We start from the raw sequence: 14,819 nt of genomic DNA on the forward strand, positions 1-14,819 counted from the left end.
TGGTTGTCAGAGACGAGGTATACATGGATTAAACCCATGGTTGGATTCAGTATGGTCATTCTGACTGGCAGAATTTCCATGGCACTGCACTGCAATAAGCTTCTACTCAGTTAATTGGGATTACCCCAAGCACCTTTCTGAGAACGTTAATGTTTTTGTTAACAGGCCAATTGCATCATTCTTCAATTCCTTGAAAATTCTTTTGTGTGCTTTCTTTATTCTTTCATCCAAGTTGAAAATGCCATGATTTCCCACACTAGAGCTTACTTCCAGAACCTTGAATCCCATTATTAGCTGTATTCAAGCTTTCTGCGTTCTCTCTTTTTCTCTTGTTTTTTATTCACTCATTTTTTAATTCCTGAAGAATATTAGCCTAGACAGGTCAAAAGTCTATGCCCTTCCAGCTACTTTTTACAGTAGTCATGCTACAGCATTTCTGAGATGCATGCTGATGACCAAATTCATTGTAGGCGTAACAAACGATGTAAACAAACATTTGTAAACAAACATGTTTGTAATCATGTCAGTGATGTTTTACAGATTTAGTCCAGCATAATTTTTTTTTCCTATTGCACTGAACAAGCTCAATGCTAAAAGGAGATTTTTTTGCCTCTTGAAATGAAAACTCTGGCGAATGTGCTATAAATGAAATGTAGACTCCGTGCAGTGCTTCCTGGTTGGATCTCAGCCAGAATAAAGTTAACTCATTGTGCTGCTAGCTGTAATGTGAGAAACTGAAGAGCTAGAAGCTCAGCAGTGGATCTGGACTAAAATTCATGTTTAAAGCTCTGGCAAGGCTGAAAGTGTCTGTGTCATGGCACGGCTTGAGGTTTTAATAGTTAAAGGCGGCCTATTTAATGATGGAGTCGAGCAAGGAAACTTTTTTACCAGCCCAGATGACGTCCTTCCTGTGGATATCCTCTCTTTCTTCACATTCCGAACGATACTGTACTCTCAGCTTACTACCTCAGTTTTAGAAATCTGAAATGCAGCTTTAGAAAAACTTGATCTTCAAAGAAAATGCTTCCGTGGAATGGTCTACACACCAGGTATTTCTCTGCAATCCAGAATGCTTTCTCAGGCAGGGTGTGAAGATAATGTCATGCTTTGGTCTGAAAGGGTATGCAAGTTCATTTACTAGTAGTACAGCTACTTTCAACTACATATATCTTTTAAACAACTCTGGACAGCTTTGAGGAACCTGAGTAACTATAAAGAAATATTGTAGCCCTTTTTTGGGGGGTTGTTTATTAGGAGATTCTGTCATTAACGGCAACCACATCTATTTCATTTTTGTTTGCAGTCATTATGAACCCTAAAATTGTAAATCAGTGTAGGACAAATACAGTAAATGTTAAGGAGGTGTCTTCAGATGCAGGGGACGTTCTGAACTCAGCCGACTCCAGTGTTCCTACGGATTAGCGACAGAGAAGTGATGATGCAAAAGGGCAATGCATCAGCTGTGCTCCTAATGATGTAGTATTTTAAAATAATATATGTGTTACTTTACCTGAGGGATTAGACGTTTACTGCATAAGTACATATTATGAAGTTACGCAACGCCTATAAAAATAGCTGAAATGGCACTAAATTAATCAGAATGCCCATTTCTGTTTATATTTGTTAATTTAGCCATTCAGGTTGAGAATAATTTTTGCTCTCCTTTCTTCTGTCTGTTCCTTATTCTTTGTCCTTTCTCATCACCCAAATTCTACGCTATCAGTCTCTTTATGCCATGGTGATGAGCGCATGGGGTGGTTGGAGGCAGAGAAATGAGACTTCCCGAGAGACTATCTGAGGAGTGGTACCATTTCTTGTTTTCATTTATGCTGAACTCTTCCTTTGAAGAGGGGACTCATGAAAGGCATCAGGCACAGGGTCAGCACTGGAAAATCCTGACTTCTGTGTAGCAGCTCTCATTGCAGAATTAGCACAGGAGTAAGATAAGGCTGGTCAAAGCATAAAACAGTCAGAGGGGAAAGGCTGGTTGCAAATCCTTTTGTATTTGTGGGTCTGCAGCACGTTCAGGTAAGAACCCAGAACTGCTCAGCACAAACCTATGAAGATTTTAAAAAGCAGAATGCCTTGCTTTCTGCTCCCCTCCTCCCTTTTTTTTTTTTAAAGTGGGATTTTGTGCTGTTTCTCGGTGAAAGCTGTAGCACCGGCACTGGTTCTTCCCCCTATCAGCAGCACGGCTGACTCTATAAATATAAAGAGTCTTGACAACCAGCCCCTTTCCCCACCCCCCCCTCCATTTCCTGGGCCCCAGTCACATGCTAGAAAGTGGTTTCCTGTAAAGGGTGACTGTGCTAATGTCTACAGCAGAGGTCCGGAAAGCTTGGCAGAAGGACACTTTATGTGGACGCAGAGGATGCCGAGGAGAGGGAAGAGAATTCACACACAAAAAAAGACTTATCTGCAGTACAGTAGCTCTGTAATCCATAGAGGTAATAATGAATGTAGCCTGTAACATAATAATTAACGTACTTGTAACAAGCCCCTTCGGAGGCCGTATGCAAAGGCTTTGTGTGTGTGTCACAGGTGGCCCATGGTTCACACCATGGGAATCTTTACTTTCCTGTGAACAGAAAGGGAATTAGTTTGAGCTTTCAATGTAAGACAGCTGAGCAGGGGGAAGTTGGTTTCAGGCTGTTGCCAGGGGAGTAATTTTTCTGACTTAGAGAAATATTGTTGCCTAATATGTATTGTTGTTCTCATCTAATGTTACCTTGCTTGTATCAGAGTGCAGTTTGCCTTGCTCCTGTAAACACGTTTGGTAGGACCTGTCCAGTAATTACTGTTTGGTGGAAGCTGGTGCTTATCGGCTGGAATGGTAACTGTATTTGCTCCATCTACCGCCTGGTATGATTGGGTCAGGTGAATTTATTAAACTGCAAAAGAATAATACCGAAGCAAAATAATACCAAATATACTGCAAAATGATACCAAAGAAATGGTATTATTTGCAGAAACTAGAATTAAATCAGGAAGGCTTCCAGCCCTCCTACAGCTGTGATTAGATATCTCTGAAATTGAGAGATTTCTCACGTGTTTTACGTGAACAACCTAGGTGACTAAATAAGCAGCAGGGCCCTTACAATCCAGTTCCTTCTAGGTTCCTGATTTCAGAAAGACTGAATTAAAAAGTACCTGAAATGAAACTGCTTGGAGCACTGCATGCTCCCATGACAAATCATGGCGAGATATTTATAGCTAGTTTCCCTTGCTTTTTTGTTCTTTGCAGATTGAAAGCTGCTGTGAGTGAGAAGCTGCCTTTCCTTCTTCCGCTCTAGAAGACATGATTTCCAGGAAAGCGGTGGGATCTCTTGTCTGTCTATTCATCCTTACTACGTTTATCTGGTAAGCTTTTGCTGGTAGGCCTGGTCATACTTATAGCATGAGCTTTCTGGCTACATCTAACGCTGTAGTAAAAATTGTAATGACAGAATAATATAAGCAGTGCACTTTGTGAGAAGTCCCTGTTAGACCTTGTAAGAAAGTAATTAATATAATAGATAAGGTAGTAGCAACAGAGGAAGAAGTCTCTAAAGGGAGAGAGGGAGAGAGAGAGAGGGAGAGAGAGATGGGAGAAGAGAAAGAAGAAAGACCAATTGTGTCTAAGTTAGGTTGCTAACTCCATATCTGACTCTCAAACAACTGTTCAAGTACAGAATACTCCAGTCACATTTCAGCTCAGGCCTTAAAGAGATGATTATCTCTCTCTTCCAACAGTCCAAACTTGTTCCAAGGTAACTAGGGAAAGTTTGTAGCTTTCAAACACTGAGGATATTTGTAGCTTTGAGAGTACTGACTACAGAGCATACCTTGCAAATTCTCCTGGGAAAACTCAGCTGGTCGCCTCTCACACATTGTTTGAAAAGAATCTGAGATCAGATATTGCTATTAATGATTATATCATTACTAATAATACTGTATTTCTGATGCTGTAATTTGCTGTTATCCCACATTGTAGATGACTGCGTTTCATCAGTAGCTAAGTGATTATGTATAAAAAGCCATGTAAACTGCGATCAAAATTGAAGGGAGGAAAAAAGCCTAGGCAGCCTGTTTGTCTGATATGCAAATTAAATAAAAGGACACATATACACCATTTGAAGTGATGAGAAGTGTCAGAATGTCATACCAGTGTATATTGTATGTTTACCCTTTTTGAACATTGCCTTATGTGTCTACATTTGTGTACACATTTAGAAAACATGTAGACCTACATTTTATAGACCATTTGATGTAAATAATAATATTTAGTCCTTACGTTTCAAGCTGGATGCTACTGGACTCCTTTTATTTTGAGCTTCCCATTTCTGCCTTAGCAACAGTATATTACGTTTAAAGGTGAATATGCTATGTCCCACGTGAATCAGTAGAGTAGAGAAACCGAGTTACTTCTTAAAATGTATGCCAGATTCTGGAGAGATCTTGGAAAATCCTAGGAAGATACTTTTCAATACTACCTGTCTTAAAACGGTTTTTTTTCCTATCACTTACAGGATTACAGTTCAGAACGGGAAAGTGCGCTACCTCCCATATTACCTTCCTTGCCCTGAAATCTTGTAAGTATCCTGTTTTGTGTATAACGAATAATACAGTTCACTGTTACAAGAACTGTAGTTCACTGACAATCTTACAGTACATTTCACTGAGGTTACCAGGGACCTTTGGGAGTAACCATTTTAACAGTGGAGCTAGTTATAAACAAATAGTCATTTATTCTTTATTTTATAAAATGATAAATCTTGGAATAAAGTGGTAATAATGCAACCTTTTCTGCTTTGATCTGCTCATCCTTCAGGACAGCTCTGTATTTGAACAGCATGAGTGGGGCCTTGTTTGTTGTGCATCACAGAAGCTGTGACTTACAGGTTAACGCTGGGTTCATCATCAGGGTCTGAACACACACATGCACATATACACACAGGATCTCACTGTGCTTTGAGATGCGGCTTTAAGTATCCCAGCTTACTAGATGGAGAAACTTAAGTCAGAGAGGCGAGATGAAAAATCTAATACAGGGTCCTGGCAGAGTTGGGAACAATCCCCCAGTCTCTCAGTAGTGGGTCTCTTCTGCAATATATGATCCGTGCTTTCCGCTCACATTATGTATTTATTTGTGTTATGGCAGCACTTGAGTCATGGACCAGAGGCCTGTTGTGAACAAAGAAAAAGCTGGCAGCTTCTCCAGAAACCTTGCAGATTAAAGGGTTGGCTGTACTGCGTGTTGCAAACTAACACGTGGATAATTGGCTTAGTGTGGGTCCTAAAAGCAATCTCAAAGCTGTATAAGAAATAATTTACACTTTGGAGGAGCAGTGTATATGGCCTAAATATGACTTCAGTGCCATATTGGACCATAGCCCATAACATGATAAGAGACAGCTTTTCCCATCCTTTATCATGGCCTACTAATCTTTTAAAAAGCTTAAATAGAAAATGCAATCTCTTACAGAGGCATTTCAAGCTACTGAAAAACACTGTGTCCAGTAAGATGCATATTTCTCCGAATGCTGTTTAAAGTGTGATGTATTCCAGGTAGTTCAGCCTTCCAGTTAAGCAGGGAGGAGTGCAGGGAATGGAGTACATACATGACCAGTACTAGCAGCCCCAACAAGCATGTGCTTCCCTGGATTCTGACCCCTAAACTCTGATTTACCCACAGACTCTTAAGAGCTGCCAGCATCTCTCTATCCCTGTTCCGTCCTGTGTGCTACTTCAGAACAGTTATTTGTCTGGCAGCCCTTGAAGAGGCGTAAAGGCAGTGCATTGCTCTCTATACCAGGCAGAGCAGTGTGCATGGCAGCTGGGGTGAGAACTTGGACAGCTTTCAGTACAACAGCAGATCCTGAAGCTGAACTCTGTCTTGTTTTAAGAAATGCTTTATAGACCTTTCTTCTTCTACCCTATCATGCAGCTCCATGAAACTCCAGTACAGAGAAGAGAAGCCAATCCAGCTTTTCCCCCAGTAAGTACTGGCTTTTTATTTCCTGATGTTTAAACTGCTGTTCCTCCCTTCCTGGCCTATTCATCTATTATTCAGTGGCTATTTCTTCTTTTTTTTTGCAGATTATTTTATCCACAGCCAAGAGCACTGGCCCCAAAGTAAGTTTCTTTGTTTGAACTGTCCTTTGGCTCTTACTCCTGTAAGTTAAAGCTGCTGACTTTAGTTTGGGTGCTCTGTTGAACTCGAGGTTTCAGTAGCCTGCTATATACTGAGCAGTACCTTGTTCCATGACAGGCCTGGTTGTACGGTTATGTCTACAGCTGTCTATGCTGCTGTAAGATTGAGTTTAATAACTGCATACTTGCTAGCATACCTACTGAAAATTCCCAGTTAACACATTAGCACATACTCAGCCTGTCTGCATGATTGCCATCAGGGACTTTTTTTGAGCTAGAAGATATAATAGCTGGAAGGCAGAGAGGAATGCCTTCTGGGTCTGCATCATAGCTGTAACCAGCTGTGGGTGAGCTTTGAATCCATTTCAGGGCAAAATCAAACAGGTGCATTGCATGACCTTCACAATTATTTCAGCTAACCTGCGGGAATCTTACCCTGGAACAAATTCTAGGCATTCACACAGACAAGTCCGGCTGAGAAGCAGTCAGAGCAGTGAGTTTAAACAGCCATGGAAGGTTTTAGGCAGCTGCAGCCAAGAAGTGACTCAGGCAACCACTCCTTGTCAGCTCGTGTTTGTTAGCAGTCTCCTTTGAACCAGCTCCTGTGACCTGGCTGTTACCTCTAGCAGCTCTTCTTCAACAGCCACCGTTTTAATGCACAAAGTTAATAAACACACTCTACAGAATTCATTTTTTAACAGGATGTGCGTTGTCTATTTCTTTTTTCCTTATTGGAATATATTAATGTGTGAAATCAGCTAATATATACTGGAGTAAATAAGGAGAGAATAATGTAGCTTTTAGTGCCATAATTTTCTGAAAGGAGTTTTCTAGCATGCACTGAGTTGGATGCATACCATAGAAATGAGTCATTGGGAAAGCCAGTGCAGTCCCTTAAAATCAAATGAAAGAAAATCTGCTTGGAAGAATAAACTCAGAGATTTCTCTCTCCCTCCCTCCCTCTCCCTCCCTATCCCTCCCTCTCCCTCCCTCCCTCCCTCCCTCCCTCCCTCCCTCGCCCTCCCTCTCCCTCCCTCTCCCTCCCTCTCTGTAAAAAAAAGAATAATTGACCCAGAAAGAGAACAGCTCAGCTAATATATATTCTACAAACCAAATTCTTCTTCTCCTATAATTTTCATATTTTAATCCTATGCCTTACCATAGAAGGAAATGAAATTGTTGCTTTCCTGTCCACTCAGACTGGAACTATTAGATGTGAGCTGAAAGCGTAGCACTACCTCAGCCATCAAAATGCTCTCCACAGGTCCCTTGGTTTGGTTCTTGTGCTGTTATTGCCCTGTGAGGGTGTCAGGTGGGAGATGGCTTCCCCTGGGCTCAGCTAGTGATGTGCATGACAAATTTCATCAGCTGAGTGCTCTAGATCATGGTCGGGGTAGGGGGTAATGTGAGCAAACTAGGGTGAAACAGGCACCCTGAATTACATTTTCTTCAAAAAATAAAAAGGGAGGAAAATCCAGAGACCCTGAAAACACAGAAGAAATTTGAAATATCATTGCATAGCTGCAATGACACATAATCAGACTCTGCTGCATGTGTATTCATTATTTCCACTACCCGCACAGGAGATCTCCCACACAGGAGATACAAAGAATTTTCTATAATTTTGAATGCTGGCTCATATGCAAAAGTTTAAATTATGTCTGAATGTGTTAAAGCTATGTATAAATACTGGTAAAATAGACTGTCATGCCACAAGCTGTGTTTTAATAACACAGTGGCAATGAGGTATTTTTATAGTAATTGTCATATTGTTACTTGCATTTTATGTCTATATGTAGCAATCTGCATCAGACTGATAGCAAATACACATGGCTTGCCATTCAGTGAGGTCAGCGGTCATTGAACGATCCTCAGCAGACAAGTCCTATAGACCTAATTGAGATTTTAGTGGAGCCTAGAACTTTTGCTAATTCCTTAAGCAGTGCTGAATTTCATCCCAGGAAGAGAAATGTCCGTGCTCAGTGACCTTAAAGAGGAGGGCAGGGACAGAGATCTGAATGTAATACTATCCATAAAGAGTTTAATACTGATACCAGCATTCTTCTTCTTCTGTCTGCTTCCACAGTGTCTCTCTTGCAATTACTGGATTTGAAACCAAAGGGAACAGTTACGTTTCATTAACATGCTCTTTCATTTCCTTCAGGCGTCAGGATGTGCTGACTCTCACACCATGGCTGGCCCCCATCATCTGGGACGGTACCTTCAACTCTGAAGTCCTGGACCGTGCCTACACGCCTCTGAATCTCACCGTAGGGGTGACAGCGTTTGCCATTGGAAAGTGAGTGACTCATTAAGCATAGTTCTTGGGTTAATGTACTTCCTCTACGAAAAGAGGAGGTACATTTTTACTCTTCTTGCCCTCAGCAGAGCTGCAATCTGCCCCATTCTGTGATACATTTATGCCGATGTGTCATGTCCATACTTGTATAAGCCTACATAATAACAGATTTAACTCTCCAGGTACTTGAAACGCAGTCAATATTTTTGGAGAACTAGCCTATGCTGTGGGAGGTGGAGCTATAGATAGGTAGCTGATTGGCTAAAGCAGGAATAAGCCACTTGCTCTTTGTCCTCTGCTGTACTCTAGCTATTGCCTGTGTAGTATATGCATCCTTGTAGCAATAGCTAGGCAGCACTCTTCATCCCTTGTCTCCTTGCATTCGCTAAAGTATCCCCCATAATTCATCTCACGACCCTTTATCCCTCCTGTGCTATTCACATGTTATGTCTGCACAGATATACAAGATTTGTGGGCCGTTTCCTGGAGTCAGCAGAGAAGCATTTCATGAAAGGCTATCGAGTGAACTACTACATCTTCACTGACAACCCTGAGACAATCCCCAATGTCCAGCTGCAACCTGGCCGAAGTCTTGTCGTTGTACCCATCGAGAAATACCACAGCTGGCAAGAGATCTCCATGCGCAGGATGGAGAACATAAACAAGCACATAGCAGAGACAAGCCATCAGGAGGTGGACTACCTCTTCTGCCTGGACATTGACATGGTGTTCCACAATCCCTGGGGGGCTGAGACCTTGGGTGACATGGTGGCAGCCATACACCCTGGCTATTTCAATGTCCCTCGAAGCCAATTCCCTTATGAGAGGAGGAGCTCTTCAGCAGCCTACATCCCTGAGGAAGAAGGGGACTTCTACTATGGAGGAGCTGTGTTTGGGGGGCTGGTAAAGAAGGTCTATGAGTTCACCAAGACTTGCCACATGACTATCCTGGCAGATAAAGCCAATGGGATCATGGCAGCCTGGCAGGAAGAAAGCCATCTCAACAGGCACTTTCTCTCCCACAAACCCTCCAAGGTGCTCTCCCCAGAGTACCTCTGGGATGACAGGAAGTCCAAGCCCCCTGAAATACACCTCATTCGATTTTCCACAGTGGATAAGAACTACAAGGAGATACGGGATTGACCATCTGATCCTTCCAAAGAGGTCCGTGCTCCATGCAATCCAACCCACTGAATATTAACTCCCAGAGAACGTGCCCCACTAAATTTTTATTCCCACTGTGACGGAGCTGAGAAAGGAAGATGTGGATAGTTTCTCTGGAGCTCAGGTGTCTTAAAGTATTTCAGAAGCAGCACCCAAGGTGAAGGATAAAATGGCAAGGTTTTTATGTTCCTAGTCCTTGTAAGTACCCTACTTGTGGCTGCCGCACACGAAAAGGCCTCCAAAAGGCCCACTGTCAAATGCAAGGCTGTCCTTATAGCAAGGCTGCAGATGCTATTGCCCGAGTGCTTCACTGAAGCCTAGTAGAAACTGGGCTGACAGGACGAATAAGTATGAATTCATATAGCAATTATTGTCTTCCACATTCCAATCCATGTTTTGGAGGGCCAGGTTTAAGCAGAACTGGCACAGCTCAGACCCAGATTTGATCTTTCTGTTTATCCCAGTCACAGATGTGCGCTGAACCTTTTCCCTGGTTCACATGTCTCTGGGGATCATTTAATCTTTTCTGACACAGAAAATCTGATATTGAGAGATCCATGTGCTTATCCCATTGGTTAAGTCCTTTCCAGCTTCTCTGAGCTCTGTAAAATAAATTGGCTAGAAGCTGCTGGAACTGACAGGAAGAGCCGATGTGTTTCCAGCAAGCAGAGTGATTTCTTTTTATAATGAAGGGCTCTAGTGAGACTGCGGGCTCAGTCCAGAGCTGGAAGTGGGCTGGGGTTACTATTTTCTTTGTATGAGCGTGATGAGAAGCTGAACCGTGTACTGTGCAGCCTTTAAAGCCTGACAGCTCACCCCCAAAACAGGCAGAGGGGTCCAACACAGGGGAACCGCTACGGCTTGCCAGCAACGGCTGCATAATTGGTGGTACCTCCCTTGCTGCAGCATATCTGCCATAAACATCTTCCCCATTACCTCCCAGGCGTGCAACCAAAGAGCAGTGCGAGTCTGTGCCACGCTCATTTAATGTGAGCAGGGAGAGGGACCGCAGGGAGCAGCCGAGAATGGCAGAGCTGAGCACTGCTGCCATGCTATATGGTACCGATTGAAGCGGCAGGGCTGAAAGGGCTAAGCTGCCTGTTTCTAAGGGAACAGTTTAAAACAAAAAAGAAAAAAATTCATTTGGCAGAAAGAGAGAAAATGGGGAAGAGGTGCCTGACTGTTCTCGCCTCTCTTCACATGAGAAAATTGCTATATGGCAGTGTATCAAGCATTCAAAGCTTTAAGGCCCCATTGCTGATTGCAGATGACTTAATAGGCCATTTCAGCCCTGTGCGAATCAGCTGAGAATGGCACTTGCTGGTGTCAGTGTGGCCATTTCATCTTCCAGAAGGCAAATTAGAAAAGCTTTAAGGGTACCCGTTATATAGATAATATACTCAAAATGCCTCCAACTGAAAGCCCCTAGTGGCAGCTGGGTCTGTTGCTTCATGCTTTAGCCAGCAAAGGATCTATCTGCTTATATTTTCTGCAGACTGTTTTTAGTGCTATGGTGCTGGAGGAAAACACGCATCTGATATATCAAAAACAGAGCTGAAATCCTTGTAAAGATGTCTACATTTGGTAACCAGGCACCTCATCTAGGCCACAAGGGGGAAGAAAGATCCTTATCTAAGTATTTCCAAAATGATATGTTCCCACCGAAACCAGAATTAATACCAATTATTTCTTACTTGGAAAACAGTTGTGTCCAGAGACCACGACTGAAACTAGGGTCTCATTGTGCCAGTTTTTCCTCTTGCAAGCCAGCAGAGACTGTCTAGCCTGATCTCCTGTACAGGACAAGGCAGATGATTTTTATCTCCAGATGTCTGTATCAAACTCACAATATGTGGCTGAGCTGCGCTAGATTGCTTGGAAAAGCATGCAGGCTCAATAAAAACATCAAGTGATATAGAAGCCACAAATCCATAGATCAGCTGTACCAGTGGTTAATTCCCTTTATGCCCTACTTTTGCTCTAAACTGGTCTGTTTTCGGTCACTAGACTTTATTCTGCCATGCTAGATTATCTGAAGTCTTGCTCCTATGCAGATATTCATAGCCTACGTTAAAGTCTCCATGAGAGGAAGTTTTCCACCACAAATGATGCGAGATAGAGGGTGGTATGTATTTCTGGATACCTGTTCTGAGAAACCTTTTGTGAAAGGTGTTGGTCTCCTGCTCTGCTTCCTAGCCATCTTTTGGCTGAATTCAAGACCTAGAACTTGTGCTGTGACTGACAAGGTAATAGCCTGATTTGTGCAGTGCCAAACATATTTATCTTCCTGGCAAGCCTGCAACTTCTCCCCAGGGGAAGATCTTCTGTTGCATGTTACGTGACACAGTTCTGCATGACAGGGCTGTGATTTGAAACTACCTAGGAACTCCTGTGTCTCCAGAGAGCAGAAGAATGTGACTGCAGAAAAACGTTCCCCAGGACAGTGTGGGAGATGCTCCCTGAATCAGCTCATGTCCTCCTCTAATTAATGAAAGCCAGGACTTTTGTCATCGTCTCCCTCTGAATAATCTCCTTCCCCCAACACCGGGGCAAACTTTTCTTCTCTCATTTGGATTGTGCAGCCTGAGATCTGGGAGCTGTGTGGGAGCTTCACAAGGAGCTACTTTCCGGGCCAAATTCCCCATTAGCCTCCGTTGCCCTGTGGGGAAACTGAGGCACGCAGTAGCAAAGCAGCAGACTGACGCTCTTGCAGGCTGGATCTGCCTCCACTCACCATATTGGACAATGATCTCTTCCGTGTCTTTCTGCCAGGGGAATTTAGATTTGGAAGCAGCCACTTTGTACTGCATGAAAAGTGAATCAGCACATATAAATAAATCATCAGCTGATTTACACTGCCTAAGGATCTGATCATACATTTTTCAAGGTATTTCTGACTCAGCCCTGTTTATCCTTAACCAAGCTTCAGCTCAGCTGCTTGTTGCTTTCCCAAGGGCCCTTTGTTCTGTCTATCCCCTTCCGCTCGACTGGAACAGGCTCATCATTCATTGTCCGTCTAATTTAAGAACCCATCTGACAGGCGTTTTCTTTCCTTGTCTCTGCATGGTGACTTGCCTGGTGTGTTCAGCCACAAAGAAGAAGCTGCTCTGGGGTGCAAGAAACAGAAAACTTCCCGCACTGAAGGTGATCCTCCGTGGGGACAGACCACAATCCTATTGCTCTCCCTCTGATGGGACAAGAATTGTTTGCACTAAGCTAGACTAGCATCTTTTTTCACTCCTATTTGGGTTTCTTGTAACCCACCCACAGGCAGCGTTGCCTGACATTTATCAGATATGTCATTTCTGACCACTTAGATGAGAAAGGACTGGCCTGGTCATACCTTCACTGTGTGCTATCCGCAGCTGGAGGGCAGAGAAAAGAGACAATCTTGGAGTAGACATGGATGAGGGAGGTAAGAACGTCGCTTATATATTCCCTGCACAAAACCATCTTGGGGAATAGCCTGAAAAACAAATGTTTCTGGCGGCTAGCTTAATGCAGCAAAAGCTGTACATAGCAGCCTAGTGGCAGAAAGGAGCTGGAAAGCTGTGAGCTCCCTGCCAGAATGCCTGTTTTTACTCTCCTGCCTTTTGCCTTGCCTTGGGCTTCTTCAAGGTAGGGACTCTCTCTTGTTACATATCTGTGCAGGGACTAGTCTTGGTCACTCACTAGTGAATGAGATACACAGAATGAACTTCTTTCTGAGTGGGGATTTGCTCTACTCTCGAAGGGCAGCTCAAGGCACTGAGGTTACTATTTTCTCACCTGAATCCCTCCTGCTCTGCTTCACAGCAAGTCCCTGTGCGGTCCCCAGAGGTGAAACACGCAGAGAGGAGCAGCTGCTCTCCGGGTGGAGTGACAATGACAGTGATGGGTGGTTGCAGGGACAGCAGAAGCCAGAAAAGAAATTTGCAGGAGGGGGTTGCACTTCACTTGCACTAAACCACCCATCCTACAGTTCTGATCCACACATAGGTCCACACAATCAAATAGTTTAGGAAAGCATTGCTAACAAATTGCATTGGATGAGTGCCTTTTAAATGTCTGACTACCCGCCCAGGTCCCTCCTTATCTGAATGTGAGAGTACTTCTGTACTGACTTAACTTTTCTTGTGCTATATTTAGATTAAACATAGATCTACCAAATGTCACCGTTTCAAGTAACACTAATTTCAAGCCATATGAGCAAAAAGGCAGTTTTAAACCAGAAATCTCTGCTGCTTGCCTACCCGCCTAGCACTCCCCTCGCTGCTGAACCTTTGGCTAACGTAAAGATGAGTACAAATGACTTTTTAAAAGGGTTTCCTTCTGCTTTTTGTGGTGAGTTTTCCCAGAAGCAAATTACATAGTTATAAACCTTTTGAAGTGCGTGTTTTTCTCACTGTACAGCAATGACACTTACTATAATTAGAATGTGTTTGCTCTGTAGCAACATCTAGTGCCAGTGAGAGCGCTCGCAGCACCTCTTCCTTTCCTGGCTATGTTCCTCATCCACTGCGTTACTGGTTCTGCTGGCACAAAGCCACGGAGAAGTGAGATGTGATGGACTGTGCTTTGTCACTAATTCCCACCATGACTCTGGTGAAATTGGTTCTTCTCTTTGCCTCAGTTCCCCTGGTCGTGAGCCTACCACAGGGGGACGTTGTGAAGACGAGTCAGCAGCCCAGAGCCAGCTGCCTTGATCGCAGTCGCTGAGGAGTGCGACAGAGCTATCAGAAACCTTCCTTAGGCAGTAGTGCGATACTGGAGAGGGATGGAGCTGAGTCCCAGGCGGGAGAAAAACCTTAACTCTGACCAACCAGGAGGCACATCACGAGCCAACCCTCAGAGAGTAGTTTCAGCGTTAGCGCTCCTAGCTGCGATCAGCAGCTAGTCTGTGCCTGTGGCACCTCTGTGTCCTCTGGATTCATGAACTCTCCATGCAAAATGGAAGGTAGGAGAGGGTGAGGCTCTGGGATTTGCATGAGGGGGTTCATAGCAAGGCTGGGATGGGTGACAGGCATTCCCGCTCGTGCTGCGAGAGCACGCCTCTGCCAGCGTGTTGGCTTTAAAGCCCGTGGAAGATCTGGTAACCAGTCCGAGATTATAAACTCTCTTCTGATGTTTCCTATTGCTGGCCCAGAGCCCTGTGACATATATATTGACAACCCGGCCGTACATCAGCAACCCAGAGTCATCCTTGAGCTGCTTAGCAGCCCCTGGGAGCTGAGTGGGGATGCTC

The 14,819-nt window shown here is 43.7% G+C and overlaps 1 protein-coding gene across 3 annotated transcripts; it reads left to right on the forward strand.

The window, feature by feature from the left end:
* Nucleotides 1-670: 670 nt before the first annotated feature.
* GBGT1 (globoside alpha-1,3-N-acetylgalactosaminyltransferase 1 (FORS blood group)) lies at nt 671-13,959 on the forward strand. 3 transcript variants are annotated; one of them, XM_068915156.1, is made up of 7 exons: nt 671-1,049; nt 3,245-3,360; nt 4,509-4,571; nt 5,927-5,977; nt 6,079-6,114; nt 8,297-8,431; nt 8,890-13,959. In XM_068915156.1, exons 2-7 carry the CDS (start codon nt 3,299-3,301, stop codon nt 9,572-9,574), a joined length of 1,032 nt encoding a protein of 343 aa, XP_068771257.1. In that variant the 5' UTR covers nt 671-1,049; nt 3,245-3,298; the 3' UTR covers nt 9,575-13,959. The 3 variants fall into 3 exon arrangements, with proteins under 3 accessions (XP_068771257.1, XP_068771258.1, XP_068771259.1); XM_068915157.1 differs by lacking the exon at nt 671-1,049 and adding an exon at nt 2,269-2,447; XM_068915158.1 differs by lacking the exon at nt 671-1,049 and adding an exon at nt 2,299-2,447 and having other exon boundaries at nt 5,675-5,977; nt 8,890-10,714.
* The last annotated feature ends 860 nt before the right edge of the window (nt 13,960-14,819 follow it).

Source organism: Struthio camelus, chromosome 20 (assembly GCF_040807025.1).
Source record: "Struthio camelus isolate bStrCam1 chromosome 20, bStrCam1.hap1, whole genome shotgun sequence".
Lineage (NCBI taxonomy): Eukaryota > Metazoa > Chordata > Aves > Struthioniformes > Struthionidae > Struthio > Struthio camelus.

Bases quoted from the DNA above. Each gene is read 5' to 3' on its own strand.
- GBGT1 (XM_068915156.1), top strand. From the start codon at position 3,299: ATGATTTCCAGGAAAGCGGTGGGATCTCTTGTCTGTCTATTCATCCTT. The intron at 4,572-5,926 runs GTAAGTATCCTG...CCTATCATGCAG, and splicing joins CTTCCTTGCCCTGAAATCTT to CTCCATGAAACTCCAGTACA. The intron at 6,115-8,296 runs GTAAGTTTCTTT...CATTTCCTTCAG, and splicing joins CCAAGAGCACTGGCCCCAAA to GCGTCAGGATGTGCTGACTC.